At 40.4% G+C, this 24,444-nt stretch overlaps 1 protein-coding gene across 2 annotated transcripts; it reads right to left on the bottom strand.

Moving 5' to 3' along the window:
* Positions 1–914: 914 nt before the first annotated feature.
* Positions 915–24,001, bottom strand: LOC128659839 (gastrula zinc finger protein XlCGF8.2DB-like). Of its 2 annotated transcripts, XM_053713414.1 has the most exons (3): positions 23,815–24,001; positions 15,285–15,400; positions 915–2,968 (listed from the first exon to the last, which is right to left on the bottom strand). In XM_053713414.1, exons 2-3 carry the CDS (start codon positions 15,301–15,303, stop codon positions 1,866–1,868), a joined length of 1,122 nt encoding a protein of 373 aa, XP_053569389.1. In that variant the 5' UTR covers positions 15,304–15,400; positions 23,815–24,001; the 3' UTR covers positions 915–1,865. The 2 variants fall into 2 exon arrangements, with proteins under 2 accessions (XP_053569389.1, XP_053569388.1); XM_053713413.1 differs by lacking the exon at positions 23,815–24,001 and having other exon boundaries at positions 15,285–20,561.
* Positions 24,002–24,444: the final 443 nt, after the last annotated feature.

The raw sequence follows: 24,444 nt of genomic DNA, 5'->3' as shown, positions 1-24,444 counted from the left end.
TGATTGCACAGTGAATTTCAAGTCAATTAACCCCTTAATGCCCAAACCGGAGCAAACTAAAGCTGGCAACCGGTTAGCAAACTACAGCACCATGCCACAGCAATCTGCTGTGGCCCTACCTTCCTTGGGGATAAGTTTGATCGAAAATAAGCCTCTATGAAGTCCTCAAGTAATCTTTGGAGCCTCCACGTGAAGCTGCATGAAGCTGTCTGCAATATCAACTGCGCAACTGAGGCGCAAAATTTAGGCCCCCTCCCTCTCCACTCTGGAGTTGTGGGGCCTTCACAAGCCTAAATAGGTGTCTAAATATATGCCATGTGGAATAAAACCCCATAAAACGTTTCAAATGTAATAAAAACTTGTAAAATGATCAGATTTTTATTATAAAATAATCGATTGCCCCTTAACAGTGTCCACCAGTGTTTGAGCCCTTTTAATTAAGCATTCCTTCTATACTATGTCTCAGAATATGGCTTACCTTCCCCACATGGGGATTCTTGTCATTCTTCTAGCATTACTAAGTCTTGACTAGAAAAAAATGACTGAACATACCTTATAGCAGTTAAGCCTGCAAACTGTTCCCCCCAACTGAAGTTTTCTGGTACTCCTCAGTCCTGTATGGGAACAGCAATTGATTTTAGTTACAACATGCTAAAATCGTTTTCCTCTCAGCAGAAATCTTCATCACTTTCTGCCAGAGAGTAAATAGTACAAACCGGCACTATTTAAAAATAACAAACTTTTGATTGAAGAAATAAAAACTACAAATCTAACACCACATTCACTTTACCCTCCCGTGGAGATGCTACTTGTTAGAGCGGCAAAGAGAATGACTGGGGGGCGGAGCCTGAGGGGGAGCTATATGGACAGCTCTGCTGTGTGCTCTCTTTGCCACTTCCTGTAGGGAATGAGAATATCCCACAAGTAAGGATGAATCCGTGGACTGGATACACCTTGCAAGAGAAAGCAGCATTACATGATATATGCACACAATGGTATAAATATACCTAACACTGGTGCTCTTCATACAAAGGGATTTATCAGACATATAATGTTCCCTTTATATATACAGTATGTGCTATTAACAGTTCTTGTGGCTTCTAACTAACATGAAAACATCTAACAGACATAATATCAAGTTACAGAACATGACACACATATTACATACCCAGTATACATGTAGATTATAGAAGCCATTTAAATTAAACTGATTATGATCACGTATGTTCCGGTTACTGATATTGTGTCCCATGAAATAAAATCAGTTTCCCCTCAGTAATTCCTCTGCTATATAACATGTACCGCTAAGCATCTATTGCTATAAGAAAAGGTTTATCCACAAGATGTGCACTTTAAATATATCTCCCATATGTCAATCATTTGAGAATGCTGTTCTTGTTTATATAATTCTCTAACACTCTATTCATATAAAGACTCCTTTATTCTGTAAATATAATTATTTTCTCCCTATGTAAATCAAACGTACAACTCCTAACACTGGCATATTAATAAACACTGGGGGTGCTTTGGTGGTGAATGGTTGTGTAAACTGGTCAGTATGAGGACAGATCTGTATACTCCTGTGTGGTGTTTGGATTCTATCACATTGATATGAGAGAAACTGAGGTGCACATATATAGAGGAACAATGGCCAGCAGAAGAGCACTTCCAATCTGGGGCTTATATAACTGGGATTAAAAAGTATTATTTACAATAGGATCCTTTTTGATGCTTCTATTTAGATAGTTTGTCCTCTTTAGGATAATTGTACAAAGGTTTGTACACTGCGTATATAAAGTTTATTTGTGTGTAAATATTTTGTGTTTTGTGATACCTGATTTAAATAAAACCCTTTTTCCCACTTTCTAAACATGTGAAAGGTTTCTTCCCTTGTGAATCCTTTCATGAGTTTTCAGATTACTTTTTTGTGTAAAACGTTTTCCACACTCTGTACATGGGAAAGGCTTTTCTCCTGTGTGATTCCATTCATGACTTTTCAGACTATTTATATGTGTAAAACTTTTTCCACACTCTGTACATGTAAAAGGCTTTTCTCCTGTGTGAATCCTTTCATGATTTTTCAGAGTACTCTTATGTGTAAAACAATTCCCGCACTCTGCACATTTGAAAGGCTTTTCTCCTGTGTGAATCCTTTCATGCTTTTTCAGAGTACTAATTTGTATAAAACTTTTTCCACACTCTGTACATTTGAAAGGCTTTTCTCCTGTGTGAATCCTTTCATGGTTTTTCAGAGTACGCATATGTGTAAAACATTTTCCACACTCTGTACATGTGAAGGGCTTTTCTCCTGTGTGAATCCTTTCATGTTTTTTCAAATGATCCATTCGTGTAAAACATTTTCCACATTTTGTACATGTGAAAGGCTTTTCTCCTGTGTGAATCCTTTCATGGTTTTTCAGATGATCCATTTGTGTAAAACATTTTCCACACTCTGTACATGTGAAAGGCTTTTCCCCTGTGTGAATCCTTTCATGAGTTTTCAGATAATCCATTCGTGTAAAACATTTTCCACACTCAGTACATGTGTGTGGTTTCTCACCTGTGTGAATTTTGTGGTGTTCTAGTAGATGAGAATTCCATCTAAAGCTTTTCTCACATTGTGTACATTGGAAAGGTTTCTCATTTGTTTGAATTATTTGGCTAGACTGTAAAATTTTCCCTTCTTTAATATGTTTTGAAAACTCAATAAATATGTGTGGTTTATCCTCCGGGATAATCATTTCGCTAGATAAGTCATAAATCTTGTCCTCTTGTTTGATAACTAAATTACTCTCTGTACATAATGATTGCTGCCCAGTTCCTGCCAATTCACCATTGTCTGTTAATATCTTTTGCGATATCCCCAATGTTTGTGAATAGTCACTGGTGTCTAAGATTTTTGGAGTTTGTGGAATCATTCCGATGCTTTCTGTAGTGAAGGATGGATATGAAGTATTCACGTGTTTGTCTACATAAAATTAAATGGAATAAGGAAAAATAAGACTGTTTATTCATTATAATATAATCCATCTCAATAAAAAAACAGAATTTATGCTTACCTGATAAATTACTTTCTCTTGCGGTGTATCCAGTCCACGGATTCATCCTTTACTTGTGGGATATTCTCATTCCCTACAGGAAGTGGCAAAGAGAGCACACAGCAAAGCTGACCATATAGCTCCCCCTCTAGCTCCACCCCCCAGTCATTCGACCAAAAGGTTAGGAAGAAAAAGGAGAAACCATAGGGTGCAGTGGTGACTGTAGTTTAAACAAAAAATTTTACCTGACTTAAATGCCAGGGCGGGCCGTGGACTGGATACACCGCAAGAGAAAGTAATTTATCAGGTAAGCATAAATTCTGTTTTCTCTTGCAAGGTGTATCCAGTCCACGGATTCATCCTTTACTTGTGGGATACCAATACCAAAGCTTTAGGACACGGATGAAGGGAGGGAACAAGACAGGTACCTTAAACGGAAGGCACCACTGCTTGCAAAACCTTTCTCCCAAAAATAGCCTCCGAAGAAGCAAAAGTATCGAATTTGTAAAATTTGGCAAAAGTATGCAGTGAAGACCAAGTCGCTGCCTTACAAATCTGTTCAACAGAAGCCTCATTTTTGAAAGCCCATGTGGAAGCCACTGCTCTGGTAGAATGAGCAGTAATTCTTTCAGGAGGCTGCTGGCCAGCAGTCTCATAGGCCAAACGGATGATGCTTTTCAGCCAAAAGGAAAGAGAGGTAGCAGTCGCTTTCTAACCTCTCCTCTTACCAGAATAGATAACAAACAAGGAAGATGTTTGTCTGAAATCCTTAGTTGCTTGTAAATAGAACTTTAAAGCATGAACAACATCAAGATTGTGTAATAGACGTTCCTTCTTCGAAGATGGATTAGGACACAGAGAAGGAACAACTATTTCCTGGTTAATATTCTTGTTAGAAACAACTTTAGGAAGAAAACCAGGCTTGGTACGCAAATCTACCTTATCTGCATTAAACACCAGGTAAGGTGAATCACACTGTAGGGCAGATAATTCTGAAACTCTTCTAGCAGAAGAGATAGCTATCAAAAACAAAACTTTCCAAGATAACAACTTAATGTCTATGGAATGTAAAGGTTCAAACGGAACCCCTTGAAGAACTGAAAGAACTAGATTCAAACTCCATGACGGAGCCACAGGTTTATAGACAGGCTTCATTCTGACTAAAGCCTGAGCAAACGCTTGAACGTCTGGTACCTCTGCCAGACGCTTGTGTAACAGGATAGACAAAGCAGATATTTGTCCTTTTAAGGAACTAGCTGACAATCCTTTCTCCAATCCTTCTTGGAGAAAAGACAATATCCTGGGAATCCGAATCTTACTCCATGAGTAACCCTTGGATTCACACCAACAAAGATATATCCGCCATATCTTACGGTAGATTTTCCTGGTGACAGGCTTTCTAGCCTGAATCAGAGTATCTATAACTGACTCAGAGAAAACATGCTTTGATAGACTTAAGCGTTCAATCTCCAAGCAGTCAGACGTAGAGAAACTAAATTTGGATGCTTGAACGGACCCTGTATCAGAAGATCCTGCCTCATTGGCAACGTCCATAGTGGGACAGATGACATGTCCACTAGGTCTGCATACCAAGACCTGCGTGGCCACGCAGGCTCTATTAGAATCACCGAAGCCTTCTGCTTGATTCTGGCAACCAGACGCGGGAGGAGAGGAAACGGTGGAAAAACATAAGCCAGATTGAAGGACCAAGGTGCTGCTAGAGCATCTATCAATACCGCCTTGGGATCCTGGGACCTGGACCCGTAGAGAGGAAGTTTAGTGTTCTGACAGGACGCCATCAGATCCAACTCTGGAGTGCCCCAAAACTCCAAAACCCACTCCCCCGGGTGAAAAGTCTGACGACTTAGAAAATCCGCCTCCCAGTTGTCTACTCCTGGGATGTGAATTGCTGAGAGATGGCAGGAGTGATCCTCCGCCCACCTGATTATTTTGGTTACTTCCGTCACTGCTAGGGAACTCTTTGTTCCCCCCTGATGATTGACGTAAGCTACAGTCGTGATGTTGTCCGACTGAAATCTGATGAATTTGGCCGCAGCTAGTTGAGGCCATGCCTGAAGAGCGTTGAATATCGCCCTCAGTTCCAAAATGTTTATCGGGAGAAGAGTTTCTTCCCGAGACCATAAGCCCTGACTGAGCTTTCAGGGAGTCCCAGACCGCACCCCAGCCTAACAGACTGGCGTCGGTCGTTACAATGATCCACTCTGGTCTGCGGAAACATATTCCCTGAGACAGGTGATCCTGAGACAACCACCAGAGAAGAGAATCTCTGGTCTCCTGGTCCAACTGAATTTGAGGAGACAAATCTGCATAATCCCCATTCCACTGTTTGAACATGCATAGTTGCAGTGGTCTGAGGTGTATCCGAGCAAAAGGGACTATGTCCATTGCTGCTACAATTAATCCGATTGTCTCCATGCACTGAGCTACAGATGGCCGAGGAATGGAATGAAGAGCTCGGCAAGTAGTTAACAGTTTTAACTTTCTGACCTCTGTCAGAAATATTTTCATTTCTACCGAGTCTATCAGGGTTCCTAGGAATGGAACTCTTGTGAGGGGGAGAGAGAACTCTTTTTGACGTTCACCTTCCACCCGTGAGACCTCAGAAAGGCCAATACGATCTCCGTGTGAGACTTGGTTCTTTGGAAAGTCGACGCCTGAATTAAGATGTCATCTAGGTAAGGCGCCACTGCTATGCCCCGCGGTCTTAAAACCGCCAGGAGGGACCCTAGCACCTTTGTGAAAATTCTGGGAGCAGTGGCCAACCCGAAAGGAAGAGCCACAAACTGATAATGCTTGTCCAGAAAGGCGAACCTGAGAAACTGGTGATGATCTTTGTGGATAGGAATATGCATATACGCATCCTTTAGATCCACGGAAGTCATATATTGACCCTCCTGGATCATTGGTAAGATTGTCTGAATGGTCTCCATCTTGAATGATGGGACTCTGAGGAATTTGTTTAGAATTTTGAGATCCAGGATTGGTCTGAAAGTTCCTTCTTTTTTGGGAACAGCAAACAGGTTTGAGTAAAACCCCAGTCCTTGTTTTGCAATTGGAACTGGGTGGATCACTCCCATTGTAAGTAGATCTTCTACACAGCGTAAAAACGCCTCTTTCTTTGTCTGATCTGTAGACAGACGAAAAATGTGGAACCTTCCCCTTGGAGGAGAGTCCTTGAATTCTAGAAGGTATCCCTGGGCTACAATCTCTAATGCCCAAGGATCGTGTACATCTCTTGCCCAGGCCTGAGCGAAGAGAGAGAGTCTGCCCCCTACTAGATCCGGTCCCGGATCAGGGGCTACCCCTTCATGCTGTCTTGGTGGCAGCTGCAGGCTTTTTGGCCTGTTTACCCTTATTCCAGCCCTGGTAAGGTTTCCAGGTTGCCTTGGGCTGTGAAGCGTTACCCTCTTGCTTTGCAGCCAGAGAGGATGAAGCGGGCCGTTCCTGAAATTGCGAAAGGAACGAAAATTAGCTTTGTTCTTTGTCATAAAGGGCTTGTCCTGAGGGAGAGCATGGCCTTTTCCCCCGGTGATATCTGAAATAATCTCTTTCAATTCGGCCGACCAGGACTTTAGCCATTACTCCCCTACGTGCCAAAATGGAGAAACCTGAATTTTTCGCCGCTAACTTAGCTATTTGGAAAGCGGCGTCAGTGATAAAAGAATTAGCTAGCTTTAGAGCCTTAATTCTATCCATAATTTCCTCATATGAGGTCTCCGCCTGGAGCGAGTCTTCCAGCGCCTCAAAACAGAAAGCAGCTGCAATAGTTACAGAAATAATGCAGGCAATAGGTTGGAGAAGAAAACCTTGTTGAACAAAAATTTTCTTAAGTAAACCCTCTAACTTCTTATCCATAGGGTCTTTAAAAGCACAACTGTCTTCAATTGGTATGGTTGTGCGTTTAGCAAGTGTAGAAATAGCCCCCTCCACCTTAGGGACCGTCTGCCACGAGTCCCGCACAGGGTCAGGTATGGGGAACATTTTCTTAAAAACAGGAGGGGGAGCAAAGGGAACACCTGGTCTATCCCACTCCCTAGTAACGATATCCGCAATCCTCTTAGGGACCGGAAACGTATCTGTGTAAACAGGGACCTCTAGGTACTTGTCCATTTTACACAATTTCTCTGGGATCACCAAAGGGTCGCAGTCATCCAGAGTAGCTAATACCTCCCTAAGCAAAACGCGGAGGTGTTCTAGTTTAAATTTAAAAGCCAATGTATCTGAATCTGTCTGAGGAGGAATCAGAGACTTCTCCCTCAGACATCAAATCCCTCGCTCCCACTTCAGAGCGTTGTGAGGGTATATCGGATACGGCTACCAAAGCGTCAGAATGCTCATAATCTGTTCTTAAAACGGAGCTATCACGCTTTGCGGGTAACACGGGCAATTTAGATAAGAAGGCTGTAAGAGAATTATCCATGACTGCCGCTAAGTCTTGTAATGTAAAGGGGTTAGACGCACTAGAGGTACTAGGCGTCGCTTGCGCGGGCGTAACTGGTTGTGACACTTGGGGAGGGGCAGACGGGCTACCCTCGTTACCTTCAGTCTGATTATCATCTTGGGCCACATTCTTAAGTGCAACAATATGATCTTTAAAGTGTATAGACATATCAGAACAAGTGGGACACATTCTTAGAGGGGGTTCCACCATGGCTTCTAAACACATTGAACAAGGATTTTCCTTAGTGTCAGACATGTTTAATAGACTAGTAATATATACAAGCAGGCTTGGAAATTACTTTAATCAAATAAAAAACACAATTTGAAAAAAACGTTACTGTGCCTTTAAGAGATAAAAAGAGCACACAATTTTACAAAACAGTGAAAAATGCAGCAATTCTCCTGAAATTTTCACAGTATGTACCTAAAGCCTTAATAAGATTGCACCACAAGTTTCAAAACGATTAACCCCTTAATGCCCAAACCGGAGCAGCCTAAAGCCAACACCGGGTTAAAAATAGTACAGCACCTTGCCATAGCCTTGCTGTGGCCCTACCTGCCCTTAGGGATCAGATTTGGGGGAATATAACTTCTATAAGGCCCTCAAACAGCAGCAGGACCCTCCATGTGAAGCAGCATGAACTTCTCTGCAATTCTAACTGCGCATCTGAGGCGCGAAATTAGGCCCCTCCCACTCTACTCCGAAGCTGTGATGCCTAGTAAATCACTCTTAAGTGACTAAAAAACAGAATTTATGCTTACCTGATAAATTACTTTCTCCAACGGTGTGTCCGGTCCACGGCGTCATCCTTACTTGTGGGAACATCTCTTCCCCAACAGGAAATGGCAAAGAGTCCCAGCAAAGCTGGCCATATAGTCCCTCCTAGGCTCCGCCCACCCCAGTCATTCGACCGACGGACAGGAGGAAAAAATAGGAGAAACCATAGGGTGCCGTGGTGACTGTAGTTAGAGAAAATAATTCATCAACCTGATTAAAAAAACCAGGGCGGGCCGTGGACCGGACACACCGTTGGAGAAAGTAATTTATCAGGTAAGCATAAATTCTGTTTTCTCCAACACTGGTGTGTCCGGTCCACGGCGTCATCCTTACTTGTGGGAACCAATACCAAAGCTTTAGGACACGGATGAAGGGAGGGAGCAAATCAGGTTACCTATACAGAAGGCACCACGGCTTGCAAAACCTTTCTCCCAAAAATAGCCTCTGAAGAAGCAAAAGTATCAAATTTTTAAAATTTGGCAAAAGTGTGCAGTGAAGACCAAGTCGCTGCCTTACATATCTGATCAACAGAAGCCTCGTTCTTGAAGGCCCATGTGGAAGCCACAGCCCTAGTGGAGTGAGCTGTGATTCTTTCAGGAGGCTGCCGTCCGGCAGTCTCATAAGCCAATCGGATGATGCTTTTAAGCCAAAAAGAAAGGGAGGTAGAAGTCGCTTTTTGACCTCTCCTTTTACCAGTATAGACAACAAACAGAGAAGAAGTTTGTCTGAAGTCCTTTGTAGCTTCTAAATAGAATTTTAGAGCTCGAACTACGTCTAAATTGTGTAACAAACGTTCCTTCTTTGAAACTGGATTCGGACACAAAGAAGGTACAACTATCTCCTGGTTAATATTTTTGTTAGAAACAACCTTTGGAAGAAAACCAGGCTTAGTACGCAAAACAACCTTATCTGCATGGAACACCAGATAGGGCGGAGAACACTGTAGAGCAGATAGCTCAGAAACTCTTCTAGCAGAAGAAATAGCAACCAAAAACAAAACTTTCCAAGATAATAACTTAATATCTATGGAATGTAAAGGTTCAAACGGAACCCCTTGAAGAACTGAAAGAACAAGATTTAAACTCCAGGGAGGAGTCAAAGGTCTGTAAACAGGCTTGATTCTAACCAGAGCCTGAACAAATGCCTGAACATCTGGCACAGCTGCCAGTCGTTTGTGTAATAAGACAGATAGAGCAGAAATCTGTCCCTTTAGAGAACTCGCTGATAATCCTTTATCCAAACCTTCTTGTAGAAAGGAAAGGATCCTAGGGATTTTGATCTTATTCCATAAGAATCCCTTGGATTCACACCAGCAGATATATCTTTTCCATATTTTATGGTAAATTTTTCTAGTTACCGGTTTTCTGGCTTGAACTAGAGTATCTATTACCGAATCTGAAAACCCACGCTTTGATAGAATCAAGCGTTCAATTTCCAAGCCGTCAGCTGGAGGGAGACCAGATTTGGATGTTCGAATGGACCCTGTACCAGAAGGTCCTGTCTCAAAGGTAGCTTCCATGGTGGAACCGATTACATATTCACCAGATCTGCATACCAAGTCCTGCGTGGCCACGCAGGAGCTATCAAGATCACCGAGGCCCTCTCCTGCTTGATCCTGGCTACCAACCTGGGAATGAGAGGAAACGGTGGAAACACATAGGCTATGTTGAAGGTCCAAGGCGCTACTAGTGCATCCACTAGCGTCGCCTTGGGATCCCTGGATCTGGACCCGTAGCAAGGAACCTTGAAGTTCTGACGAGACGCCATCAGATCCATGTCTGGAATGCCCCACAATTGAGTCAATTGGGCAAAGATCTCCGGGTGGAGTTCCCACTCCCCCGGGTGGAATGTCTGACGACTCAGATAATCCGCTTCCCAGTTTTCCACACCTGGGATGTAGATCGCAGATAGGTGGCAGGAGTGCTCCTCCGCCCATTCTATAATTTTGGTCACTTCTTTCATCGCCAGGTAACTCCTTGTTCCCCCCTGATGATTGATATAAGCAACAGTCGTCATGTTGTCTGATTGGAATCTTATGAATTTGGCCTTTGCTAGTTGAGGCCAAGCCCTGAGAGCATTGAATATCGCTCTCAGTTCCAGAATGTTTATCGGGAGCAGAGACTCTTCCCGAGACCATAGTCCCTGAGCTTTCAGGGATTCCCAGACCGCACCCCAGCCCAGTAGCCTGGCGTCGGTCGTGACGATGACCCACTCTGGTCTGCGGAAGCTCATTCCCTGGGACAGGTGGTCCAGGGTTAGCCACCAAAGGAGTGAGTCTCTGGTCTTCTGATCTACTTGAATCACTGGAGACAAGTCTGTATAGTCCCCATTCCACTGTTTCAGCATGCACAGTTGTAATGGTCTTAGATGAATTTGTGCAAAAGGAACTATGTCCATTGCTGCAACCATCAACCCTACTACTTCCATGCACTGAGCTACGGAAGGACGAGGAATAGAATGAAGAACTTGACAAGCATTTAGAAGTTTTGACTTTCTGACCTCTGTCAGGAAAATCCTCATTTCTAAAGAATCTATTATTGTTCCCAAGAAGGGAACACTTGTCGACGGAGACAGGGAACTTTTTTCTATGTTCACCTTCCATCCGTGAGATCTGAGAAAGGCCAGAACGATGTCTGTATGAGCCTTTGCCCTTGAAAGAGACGACGCTTGTATTAGAATGTCGTCCAAGTACGGTACTACTACGATGCCCCTCGGTCTTAGAACCGCTAGAAGGGATCCGAGCACCTTGGTGAAAATCCTTGGAGCAGTGGCTAACCCGAATGGGAGGGCCACAAACTGGTAATGTTTGTCCAGAAAGGCGAACCTTAGGAACTGATGATGTTCTTTGTGGATACGAATATATAGATACGCATCCTTTAGATCCACGGTAGTCATAAATTGACCTTCCTGGATTGTGGGTAGAATCGTTCGAATGGTTTCCATTTTGAACGATGGTACTCTGAGAAATTTGTTTAGGATCTTTAAATCCAGAATTGATCTGAAAGTTCCCTCTTTTTTGGGAACTACAAACAGATTTGAGTAAAACCCCTTTCCTTGTTCCGCCGTTGGAACTGGGTGTATCACTCCCATCTTTAACAGGTCTTCTACACAATGTAAGAATGCCTGTCTCTTTATTTGGTTTGAGGATAAGTGAGGCATGTGGAACCTTCCCCTTGGGGGTAGTTCCTTGAATTCCAGAAGATAACCCTGAGAAACTATTTCTAGTGTCCAGGGATCCTGAACATCTCTTGCCCAAGCCTGAGCAAAGAGAGAGAGTCTGCCCCCTACTAGATCCGGTCCCGGATCGGGGGCTACTCCTTCATGCTGTTTTGTTAGCAGCAGCAGGCTTCTTGGCCTGCTTACCCTTGTTCCAGCCTTGCATAGGTTTCCAGGCTGGTTTGGTTTGAGAAGCGTTACCCTCTTGTTTAGAGGATGCTGAGTTAGAAGCCGGTCCGTTCCTGAAATTGCGAAAGGAACGCAAATTAGACTTATTCTTGGCTTTGAAAGGCCTATCTTGTGGGAGGGCGTGGCCCTTTCCACCAGTGATGTCCGAAATAATCTCCTTCAATTCTGGCCCAAAGAGAGTCTTACCCTTGAAGGGGATATTAAGCAATTTTGTCTTGGAAGATACATCCGCTGACCAAGACTTTAGCCAAAGCGCTCTGCGCGCCACAATTGCAAACCCAGAATTTTTCGCCGCTAATCTAGCTAGTTGCAAAGCAGCATCTAAAATAAAAGAGTTAGCCAACTTGAGTGCGTGAACTCTGTCCAGAACCTCCTCATACGGAGTCTCTCTACTGAGCGACTTTTCTAGTTCCTCGAACCAGAACCACGCTGCTGTAGTGACAGGAACAATGCATGAAATGGGTTGCAGGAGGTAACCTTGCTGTACAAAAATCTTCTTAAGCAAACCCTCCAATTTTTTAGGATCTTTGAAAGCACAATTATCCTCGATAGGAATAGTAGTGCGCTTGTTTAAAGTAGAAACTGCCCCCTCGACCTTAGGGACTGTCTGCCATAAGTCCTTTCTGGGGTCGACCATAGGAAATAATTTCTTAAATATAGGAGGGGGAACAAAAGGTATGCCGGGCTTCTCCCACTCCTTATTCACTATGTCCGCCACCCGCTTGGGTATAGGAAAAGCGTCAGGGTGCACCGGAACCTCTAGGAACTTGTCCATCTTGCATAATTTTTCTGGGATGACCAGGTTGTCACAATCATCCAGAGTAGATAACACCTCCTTAAGCAGTGCGCGGAGATGCTCTAATTTAAATTTAAATGTCACAACATCAGGTTCAGCTTGTTGAGGAATTTTTCCTGAATCTGAAATTTCCCCATCTGACAAAACCTCCCTCATTGCCCCTTCAGATTGGTGTGAGGGTATGACAGAATCATTATCATCAGCGCCCTCTTGCTCTTCAGTGTTTAAAACAGAGCAATCGCGCTTTCTCTGATATGTAGGCATTTTGGATAAAATATTTGTTATGGAGTTATCCATTACAGCCGTTAATTGTTGCATAGTAATAAGCATTGGCGCGCTAGAAGTACTAGGGGCCTCCTGCGTGGGCAAAACTGGCGTAGACACAGAAGGAGATGATGTAGAATTATATCTACTCCCTTCATCTGATGAATCATCTTGGGCAACCTTACTATCTGTGGCAGTACTGTCCTTACTTTGTTTGGACGCTATGGCACAATTATCACACAATTTTGAAGGGGGGCACACATTGATCTTCAAACATATAGAACATAGCTTATCTGAAGGTGCAGACATGTTAAACAGGCTTAAACTTGTCAAAAAAGTACAAAAAAACGTTTAAAATAAGACCGTTACTGTCTCTTTAAATTTTAAACAGTGCACACTTTTATACTGAATATGTGAAAAAGTATGAAGGAATTGTTCAAAATTTACCAAATTTTCACCACAGTGTCTTAAAGCATTCAAAGTACACCAAATTTTAGAGCTTTAACCCTTAAATTAAAGAAACCGGAGTTGATTAAAGTTTTAACCCCTCTACAGTCCCAGCTACAGCCTTTGCTGCGACTTTACCAAACCCAGGGGGGAATACGATACCAAATGAAGCCTTCTAGGAACTTTCCCAACTCCTTTCAGATCCTCACACATGCATCTGCATTTCTTGCTCTCAAAAGAAACTGCGCAGTAATGGCGCGAAAATGAGGCTCAGCCTACAACAGGGAAGGCCCTTCCTGACTGAAAAGGTGTCTAACACAGTGCCTGACGTTAAAAAACGTTCCCCCAAGTTCATAAGTGTGAATTACAAACATAAACATGTATAAAATGCCCAAATAAAGCAATCGATTTTGCCCATAAAAGTGTCTACCAGTTTTATAGCCCATATTAAGCCCTTTATTCTGTTTGAGACTAAGAAAATGGCTTACCGGTCCCCATGAGGGGAAATGACAGCCTTCCAGCATTACACAGTCTTGTTAGAAATATGGCTAGTCATACTTAAGCAGAAAAGTCTGCTAACTGTTTCCCCCAACTGAAGTTACTTCATCTCAACAGTCCTATGTGGAAACAGCAATCGATTTTAGTTACTGTCTGCTAAAATCATCTTCCTCACACAAACAGAACTCTTCATCTCTTTCTGTTTCAGAGTAAATAGTACATACCAGCACTATTTTAAAATAATAAAATCTTGATAGTAGAATAAAAAACTACAACTAAACACCACATACTCTTAACCATCTCCGTGGAGATGTTGCCTGTGCAACGGCAAAGAGAATGACTGGGGAGGGCGGAGCCTAGGAGGGACTATATGGCCAGCTTTGCTGGGACTCTTTGCCATTTCCTGTTGGGGAAGAGATGTTCCCACAAGTAAGGATGACGCCGTGGACCGGACACACCAATGTTGGAGAAACCAGCCACGTGGGAATAACCCCAGAAAGAACCCCAAAAGGACTTTCAAAGTGTCTACATAAACAATTGATTGCCCTGAATCAGTGTCAACCAGCATAATTAGCCCTGTTATGTAAGCATTCAATTCCTTACTAAGTCTGGGAACATAGCTTACCCTCCCCTCATGGGGATATTGTCAGTCTCTTCTAGCATTATCTCAGTCTTGTCTAGAAATAAATGACTGAACATACCTCATTGCAGATTACCCTGCAAACCGTTCCCCCCAACTGAAGTTTTCTGGTACTCCTCAGTCCTGTGTGGGAACAGCAGTGGATTTTAGTTACAACATGCTAAAATCATTTTCCTCTCAGCAGAAATCTTCATCACTTTTCTGCTAGAGAGTAAATAGTACAAACCGGTACCATTTAAAATAACAAACTTTTGATTGAAGATAATAAAAACTACAATTCTAACACCACATTCACTTTACCCTCCCGTAGAGAGACCCTAGTGCTTAGAGCCGGCAAAGAGAATAACTGGGGGGTGGAGCTAGAGGGGGAGCTATATGGACAGCTTTGCTATGTGCTCTCTTTGCCACTTCCTGTAGGGAGTGAGAATATCCCACAAGTAAAGGATGAATCCATGGACTGGATACACCTTGCAAGAGAAAAACTTTTTATACTCAAAAATGCCATCCATTTTTGAATTATTAAATGTATTTACCTGTAAATCACAAATTAAAAAAGGATGACATAGAACGTAAACATTACTACATCATAGTAAACTAAATTACTGAGTTGTGGGTGTTCCACACACGGGAACAAGGTAGGCATAAGTATAGTTATGGATGTTCCATGAGCAAGGTCAGGGCAGGAGAAGGTGGAGTTGTCGGTGTTCTGAGTAATGAACCATGTCAGGGGGTGAGGTTAGGCAGTTGTTAGCCATGGTCTGTCTTAAAGGATAGAGGTGGGAGCAGTATTTTTTACCCTCTTCCTCAGCTCAATGGATGTTGCTCTATCTTTATAACGTCACTGACACAAATGTACTTAAAGATGCAGATATAGATATAATAGCTTATATTTGTTTAATGAGCGATCTATTCTATTTTCCCAGTGATTAAAGTCAGCATAATATCTATTTGACTCACCTAACACATATGAGTTCATGCTGATAACAGGCTCCAATGTCTGTGCTCAGGAAGAAGGTTCCCTTATTCACTCCAGTTACATCAATACCTGATATCTCTCAGTGATCTGGCCGTGTCTGTAAAAAGTATATTAAATGGTTTAGACAGATAATAATAATGCTTCTGATTAACTGTACGTATGGTATAACTAAAGGCACACATAACAATTCATGTGATACAGATCAGCTGATTAGGTTATTACATATGTGCTATTGATTCAGCACAAGCATTTAGTACAGTTAGCTCTGTGGGTGCTATAATTGCACTTTAAATATTAATCTTCCCAGATCTATACAACATAATGGTAGAAAATCAATTTAAATGGGGCCATGTCACAACTTTATAAATATATTATAATCTTTGTTTTCTATCATTTATATGAAACAATATTTTCTCCTGAATGAAATGCTTAAAATCAGTTGTTTAAATAGAAGTTAAATCGGATACAGCAGTATTGGTATTGTACTTCCTACTAATTCTCACTGTCAGACATTTTGTCATGTGCTCCACCCCCAGTCCTTTAACTTCTCTTGGTCAATACTGAGTTGTCTTAAGTCATACTGCAAGATAGGCACCAAAATGTTCATTTCAATTGTTATCTTGGACAGAGTTAAGAAAAGAAAGATTATTTTGTTTACAAGGAGTGATAATATAATGAGATATGCATGCATAATAAAAATAAAATGCAAGTCATAGTAATTTTTTTTCTGATAAATGTTGTTCTGCACCTGTACCATGTGACAGCTATCAGACAATAACAGACACAAATTTTTATATAATGTGAACTCCTGCATATGCTAAGTAGGAGCCAGTGCCTCATAACAGGTAATTTAAAAGGCTGTGTACAATTTAATAATGAAAATAAATTACAAACAGTAAACAGTTATTTTTTTTAATTAAATTGTTTTTTATTGAATTTTTCAAAAATGAACACAACATGAATAACATTAGCACATAGCATTTCTGGAATAAAGTAAAATATAAATACAAATTAGTCACTGTTGATAACATAAATTAGACGCAATATAATCAGCGTAGCCGTGTGACCGTAAAGAAATGAAGGATATTTCTAAAGAGGGTGAAAAGTAGAAGAGGAAATAAGTTAAAGAAGGGGAGGAGGGGGAGATGAGAAGGTTTTGTGTCAAAGGTACTTGTTAGACATCATATTTATATGGGACCAGAAAACAACAAAATAACCTAAGATAAAATCAGCTTTACCTTGAAAGCAGTAGTGGAGTTTTTCCAACGAGAGAACATGATCACTTCCTTTAGCCACATTTGTAAGGTGGGTGTTGTCGCTTTTTTCCAAAATCTAGGTATTAAATCTCTTGGCGCAATTTATCATACATTGTAACAATTTCCTATGATACAGACAGGGGATTTGGGGGAGGTCAATGAGGAGTATAATGGAAGGGCAAAGTCCGAGTGTTGTGCCTAATATTGAGTTAATGTGTAAGGTGAGGTTTTCCCAAAATGTTTTTATCTGAGGGCAATGCCACCAGATATGGGAGAGTGCCTATTTCACCACAATGTCTCCAACACAGTGAGGAGGCACCAGTGAAGATACTGTGGAGTCGGCGGGGTGTGAAGTACCATCTTGATAGGATTTTGTAGTTAAGTTCTACAATGATTGGGGAGATGGATGCTTTCTTAATCAATTTAAAGAATTTGCTTTATTGTTCTTCTGTAAACGTTTCTTGCAGTTCATTTTCCCACTTAGTTATGTATAGGGGTTTTATGTGTTGGGAAGCAGCCTCTAAGCAAATTTAGCTTATGTGGATTAATTTGGATTGCATGATGAATTTGAAGATATACAAACCATTTGGGAAAAGGTGTTCCTATATGTTGTAAGTCATTTTGCATTCTGAAATGTCTGTCTTTGAACAGTGAAGATATTGATAGTTGTTGTAAATGATCGGATATGGAGATTGTTTGTGTCAATTCGGGCTGGAGGAACAATGGGTGTCCCTAGAGTGGGGTGAGAGGGGATATTTGGCTTGAGATTATGTGATTTAATTGGATGGTTTTGTCCCATGTTTTAAGTGTGCTTGCTACATAGTAGTTGGTGGTGCATGTTGTTGGTCTGTATCTTTTAGGGATCCAACACATCTCGCCCAAAGAAGGAAGATTGGGGAGCGCTGCTTCTAGTTGGACCCATGGCTTAATATGGCAGCAATACGTGCTAGTTGGGGAGCCCTAAAGTAGTCAGGTTGGGAATTCCTAGGCCGCCAAATTGAATAGCTCTGTTTTGTCTGGTGTAATATTGATGCCTAGATAGCGTATAGAGTTGGAGATTGAGAATAGGGTGTTTGAAGTTATATATGTGGTTTTGTTTGTCGTCAGGTTAATGGGTACTAGGGATGTTTTGTCCATGTTGATGGAAAAGTTAGAGATCACTTTATATGTATCAAGTTCTTTTAGTTTAGTGGGGATGGATGTGATTGGGGAGCCTATGTTGAAGATGATGTCATCTGCATACAGTAGGCATTTTTGTTCTATGGTGCCAAATTTCAGTCCGTTGATGTTTGGATTACATCGGATATGTGTAGCAAAAGTCTCAACTGTAAGGGGAAATAGGAGGGGTGATAGGGGGCAACCCTGTCGGGTACCATTTTTAATGGAAAATTTGTCCGCAGTTGAGTCATTAACGTGGATTACAGCAGTAGGGTTAGTGTATAGAGCCTTTATTCTTGTAATTAATTTGGTAGAGAACCCAAATTTCAACAAGGTGGACTACGTGAACTCCCAGTCCACCCTGTTGAATGCCTTCCCAGCAACCGTACAGAGCAAAATAATTAAGGTTTTCCTATTATTGGAGTAATATAGAGTTTGAAGTACACAAATCGAATCGTCTTTGGCTTCTCTGCCGGGGATAAAGCCCACCTGGTGAGTATGGATCAGGTATGGCAGGACTTTATACGAGTGGCTAGAATCTTAGCATAAAGTTTTACATCTATGTTCAATAGGGATATTGGCCTATAGTTACCTACTTGATCAGGGCATTTGCCTGGTTTTGGGAATAACCGATATGGTAGCCTCCAAGAGGTGTTGGGAGAGATTACCAGTCTGGTCTATCGATTGGAATAGAGTAAAGAGTTGTGGGCTTAATTGTGTTTTAAGTAGATGGTAGAATTTGGGGGTGAAGCCATCTGGGCCTGGGGCTTTCCCGGGTGGGAGGGATTTTATAGCCGTTAGAATTTTTTGTATATGGAATGGTTGGTCTAAGGTGGAAAAGTCTTCTGCTGTAAGGGATGGGAGGTTAATATGGGCTAGATAATCTGTAATAAGATTTGTTTTAGAATTGGGATTGCACGATTCTAAATTGTATATGATGTGTAGTATTTTGTAAAGTCCTGTAGTATGGCTCTACTATCGAAAGAGGTACGTCCTGTATGTCTTTTAATGTTTTTAATAAATGTTTTGTATTTCTTTTTTTTGAGGGATCTAGCTAGCATTGGACCCATTGTATTTCTTTCAAAAAAAAACTTTGCTTTCATTGTGAGGGAGCGCAAATGCACATTTTTAATTATATAATCATTTAAAGTGTCTCTGTCCCGCTGTTGAGGGGAAGTCGGATTAAGTTTATGTGCCAGTTCGGATTGCATAAATTTAGAGGTGAGAGTATTATATTGTGCAGTTCTTTGCTGACGTTGTCTCTTCATGTGTTTGATGAGTTCCCCCCATATAAAGCATTTGTATGCTTCCCAATTGTTGGAGTTAAAAGTGTCTAGGGGATTATTAATAGAAAATAATTCAACTGTTCTCTCCTTGATGTCTGTAAGGATGAGTGGGTCTGAAAATATAAGATCATTGAGCCTTCAGCTTGGACGGTTAAGTGGTATAGAGGAACAAGTGAAAGTGTTAATCACTGTGCTGTGGTTTGACCATACCGTATGTGTTATCTTAGAATCTTTTAAGTTAGATAGTGTGGTTCGGTCGCAAACTATGTAGTCAAGTCGGGAGTAGGAGTTTTGTGGATGTGAGAAGAAGATGTAGTCCCAAGAAGTGGGATGCGTAATCTGCCAGGTGTCATATAGTGGAAGGGTTTGGAGAGCATGCCAGTTAGCCTTTGTTCATCTATTTCCCATATAAGATTGCCCTGTGGATGTATCTATTGCTGGGTTGAGTGGAAAGTTAAAAAAAAGTCTCCTCCTATAATAGTGAGGCCTTTAGCATTATCTATTAGTTGGTTAAGTGCCTTATGAAAAAATGTGGGTGTGAGTCGGTTGGGGGCATATATATTAGCTATTGTGAGGGGTCTACCATATAGTAAGCCCAAAATTATTAGAACTCTACCGTCAGTGTCAGAATATTTATTTAGTAGTTCAAAGGAGGTGCCTTTTCTGATAGAGATACCCACACCATTCTTTTTTATCTGGGCCTGAACTAAGAAAGTGCTGGTCATAGTAATATGTAGACAGTTTGGGTTCATTGGTTTTTCTAAAGTGTGTTTCTTGGGTTAAAAGGAGGTCAATTCACTTTTTATAGAAGTCATGGAAGGCAATTGACCTCTTTTCTGGAGATAAGAACCCTTTGACATTTTGCGTTGCTATTGTAAAAGTTTTAAGTGTTATGTGTTTACTCATTTATTTGCGTGTGTGGGGGTATTACTATGGGGATCAGATATGACCAGAGAGCAAAACTGGAATATGTGTGGTTCTATCAAAGCAGAAGTGTAGTATGTACCAGATATAGATTGAAGTTGGCTAAAGGGAAGGGAGGGGGAAGGGAATGAAGTGTTAGAATAAAGTTAAAGAAGGTGAGGAGAAAGAAGAAAATTAGGTTTAGTAGTCTACTTAACTGTAGAGAAGGGGGCTAGATACTGTATTTTGAAACTCACCACCGATGGATATGAATTATTGCATGGTAACAAAGGGTGGGGAAACAGGTTATAGTACATCAAGGAAGTTTAGTGACCTGGTTCAAGTACATTGAAAAATGGAAAAAAGGGGGACAAGGGTATTTATACTCAAATGAATGAATGTCATAGCATGAGACAAAAGATAAATAAAATACAAAAACCTCAGAAATCATGACATTTAAACGTTTTAAAGACTACAAACATGTGTCTGAGAGCACAATTGGAAACTGTATTGCAATGTCAAATCGACATTAATAACAACATGAACAATATTAAGCAACTCTGAATAATTAAACATACTTCATTATCATAGTAGGTAATAGTTATAAACGTTAAGAATGAAAGAACTCACAAACTCCTAGAGTCATAGATGGTGATTTATGTTAGAATGTCTTTCTGTTTAGTAGCAGAATTTCAGGTAACCTCTGATGCAGTGTGGGTTTTGGAAGCAAGTTTCTTCTTGCTGAGTTTACTAGCTACTTCTGACCAGGTGCTTCTTTGAGGTTTGGGATGAACTGCAACAACCGATTTGGAAGCTTGAGATGACATTTAGGAACATCTGGAGCTGGTATTCATTTTCCACTTTTGATAGTTTGGATGGATACAGGGAAGCCCCATCTATAGGGAACTTTCAAGGATCTTAGATGTGTAGTTAGGATGTTAAAGTCTCTTCTTCTCTGCAATGTTTTGATGGAGAGGTCTTGGAAGAATTGGATCTTTGCACCTAAGTATGTAAAGTTGTGCTGTTGTCTAGAAAAGTTCAGTATCTTTTCTCTATCCCTGACGCTCTGAAAGCACACCACAATATCTCTGGGAGGATGGTTTTCTGTAGGCTTAGGTTGAAGTGTGCGGTGAGCTCTTTCCAGAGGGATTTCCTGAATAACAACAGAGTTCGCTATTGCCAGAGATTGAAATATCTCTTGGAGGTAGTCATGAATTGCGTCGCCTGGCACCTTCTCAGGTATCCCTCTGATTCAAAGGTTGTTGCATCGAGTTCTGGTCTCTATGTCGTCTAACATTTGTTCTAGATCTATTCTTTCTGTAGAAGTATTTTTTGTGACATATCTGTCATGTCTTTAGCTATTTCTTCTCGTTCATCCTCCAGGGCTTCAACCCTATATCCTAGCTCATTAATGTCTCTCTTTAAGTCAGCACATTCTACGATTATGCATGATTTGACCTGTGAAATAAGAGCTTCCATCACTTTCGGAGTAACAGGGCCATCAGCATTTACTGGTGTAGGTTCTAGAAGGCTGGTTTGTGCAGCATTATCAGTGTTCTCTGTTAGAATGTCTTCTTCACAGTCTGTGGAAGCAGAGTATACAATTTTCTTTCTATCCATTTGTTTAAAGAATGTATTAACAGGATTGGGGCCTGTGTGTGGGTGCGGCTCTGTTTAGTTTATCCGCTTTAGAAGTTCTGCGATGTGCCATGATAAGTCTTAGTTGAGGCAGATGATTATCTGTAAGTTGCTTGTTGCCTATGGGGTTAGGGTTGTTCCCTGGGAGTGGGTATTAAAACCTACTTGTCTATTCAGATGTGTTTTCTTATTCAGTTTGTTCTGAGTTGTATCATATCACCATGACATTCAGCTATCTAGTACACATGGATGAGATATGTAGGTAGTCCGCACAAGATGTATCTGCTATTTGCATAAGTCTATGATCTGGATTGTGTCATGCAGCAATCTTTTTAGGGCTAGCGGTTGAGATGTAAAACTATTATTCAGGACTTACTGTTTGAAGCCGATATCTGAAGCTTGTCAGGCCATGTGTGCTGAGTCTCATTGAGATGATTGCTGCGTCACAGCAGTAAATCTTGAGGATCACGTCTAGTGTTACCCTTAACTCTCCTTAGGTAGAATGCATTAGAACAGGAGGTTATAGGAGCCGGAGAGGGCTCTGCCGTGGTCTCAGGGCATTTGGTGGTGTTCAGACAGATTGCCACATTTTGGATGTGGCCTAGTATTGAAACCAAATGCGGCGTGTATGAGTAGACCACAGCGGTGATTGGGTAGGTCTTGAAGGGTCACTAGGATTATGGCTGAGCTATCCCTGTACTTTCCCCAGTAACTGGTGCAATTTTTGGGGATGTGATGCTGGACAGTTGTGTGTTTCAAGCGGACCGCACTTGGAGCTTCAGAAAAGGGCAGCCATCACAGACGCCTGCACGCTCTGCCCCCCAGCAAACAATTATTTTATATAAAAAATAAAGCTAAAGGTGAAATTTCCCATACACTTTATACTATTTTATACACTGGTAAAACAAGTCATTAGAAACACAATTAAAGGGACAGCAAAGCCAAAATTAAACTTTTATGATTAGAATTTAAACAACTTTCCAATTTTCTTCTATTATCAAATCTGCTTTATTCCCTTGGGGAATTTTGTGGCAAAGCATATAATGCACTATTGTGTGCTAGCTGCTGATTAGTGGTCACACATACAAGCTTCTTGCCATTAGTTAACCTTATGTGCTCAGCTAGCTCCCAGTAGTGCACTGCTTCAATAAAGGATATCTAGAGAATGAAGAAAATATCATAATTGAAGTCAGTTGGGAAGTTGTTGAAAATTATATGTTGTATTTAAATGATGAAAAACATTTGATGTTTCTTGTTATTTTAAGGGAAAACCAAATTTACAGGACACTTCCCTTTAAGTCTGTGATCATGTGATATAAACAGCAGCAGCTGAAGGTGCAGAATACACTTACTAAGGTCTTTACTAACAACAAGAATCAGTCACAGATCAGTGGGATAAACATTCTGATGATAAACAGGTGCAGCTAATAGAAATAAGAAATGTATTATAAAATAACCTCATTAGAAATAAAATAATATGCAGATCACAAGATATTTATCATTAGATCAGTATATGTGATGAGACTGATACAACAGGGCCATAAGCTGAGTGATATTTATTACTGGAGCAAATAGCAGCTTCAGACTAATATTAAATAAAAATGGTTAATCTGGGCTCTACAGTTAGTTATAAACCTATAGGGAAATACAGGATTCTAATTGGCTGATACTTAAGAATCTATTGCTCATTGGATAACAGTAACAACCCCCACAAATGTAATATTGGACAGGCTTCCTCAAGCTTGAAAATATGGTTTGGTTCTGCTACAAACATTCATAATACAAAATGCTATAAATCATTATGTATTAAATTGGGATTTTTAAATTAAAGAACTTGTTCTTTGTTAAATGTTAAATTCAATAACACAGCATGAAAAATATAGAAAACAAATTAAATAAGTAAAGTTGTTTTTTTATTTAAACTCAGTTTCTTATATGAAGTGAAATATTTTATCTTTATCGTAACAAAATACAGAACAATATTTTCTCATCATTATATAAAACACAACAGTGTCAGGGTATCTGAATATTATATATATATATATATATATATATATATATATATATATATATATATATATATATATATATAATTTTCATATATATGGTTGCTAGGACCACATGATTAATTATATATGAGGCAATTTGCAACAGTTCTATTTCTATTCACTGTAAATCACAGTCCCCTGGTTTTGGCTGGGTGAGACACGCTTATCCTGATTAAAGATAACATTTAAGTTATTTCAAAGAGAAAACATCTGTTTCATTACCTTACTTACAGGAACCCCTGAGTGAATAAAGATGAAATGTCTGATTTTCTTTTAGGCCTAATGAGATTCGTAGGGAAAACCAGTTTTAGCTGGTTTTTATGACTGCATCACCTATGTTTAAATCATTTAAAGTCTCTGTGTAACATAAAGAAAATAAAGAATAAATAAATCTTGCAAAAGAAAAATCTTCATGTATTTAAAATAATCAAATGAATATATGAATATGAATATATATATATATATATATATATTCAGACAGCATATTAAATATGAATATAGAAATTTGGGAGATTGTCTAATTTTCTAATATTTGCTAAACTTGATAGGCGACTATTTTAGTCGGTCTAAAATGTTTAACTGTGTCAGAATAATAACCTCTGTATCTCTATTTTTCATACATATAATAACAAGATATCCTATGAATATGGGTCATAAACAAGATCCATGCATTCAAATATGCATTAGGAATATGAAATACATTGCATTCCTATTGAGATACAATACAATACCAGGATACTGAATGCTATTTTAAATGGATTTTAAGCTAATCATTAGCAGTATAAATTCTTTATTAATATGATTATTAAAAATATGCTTATGTCTGATATTGAAGTGATCAGAAAAAATAGC

The sequence above is a fragment of the Bombina bombina genome, chromosome 5 (genome assembly GCF_027579735.1).
Source record: "Bombina bombina isolate aBomBom1 chromosome 5, aBomBom1.pri, whole genome shotgun sequence".
NCBI classification, from domain to species: Eukaryota; Metazoa; Chordata; class Amphibia; order Anura; family Bombinatoridae; genus Bombina; species Bombina bombina.
The sequence above is the reverse complement of the archived record's forward strand: the minus strand, read 5'-3'. Positions and strand labels throughout refer to the sequence as shown.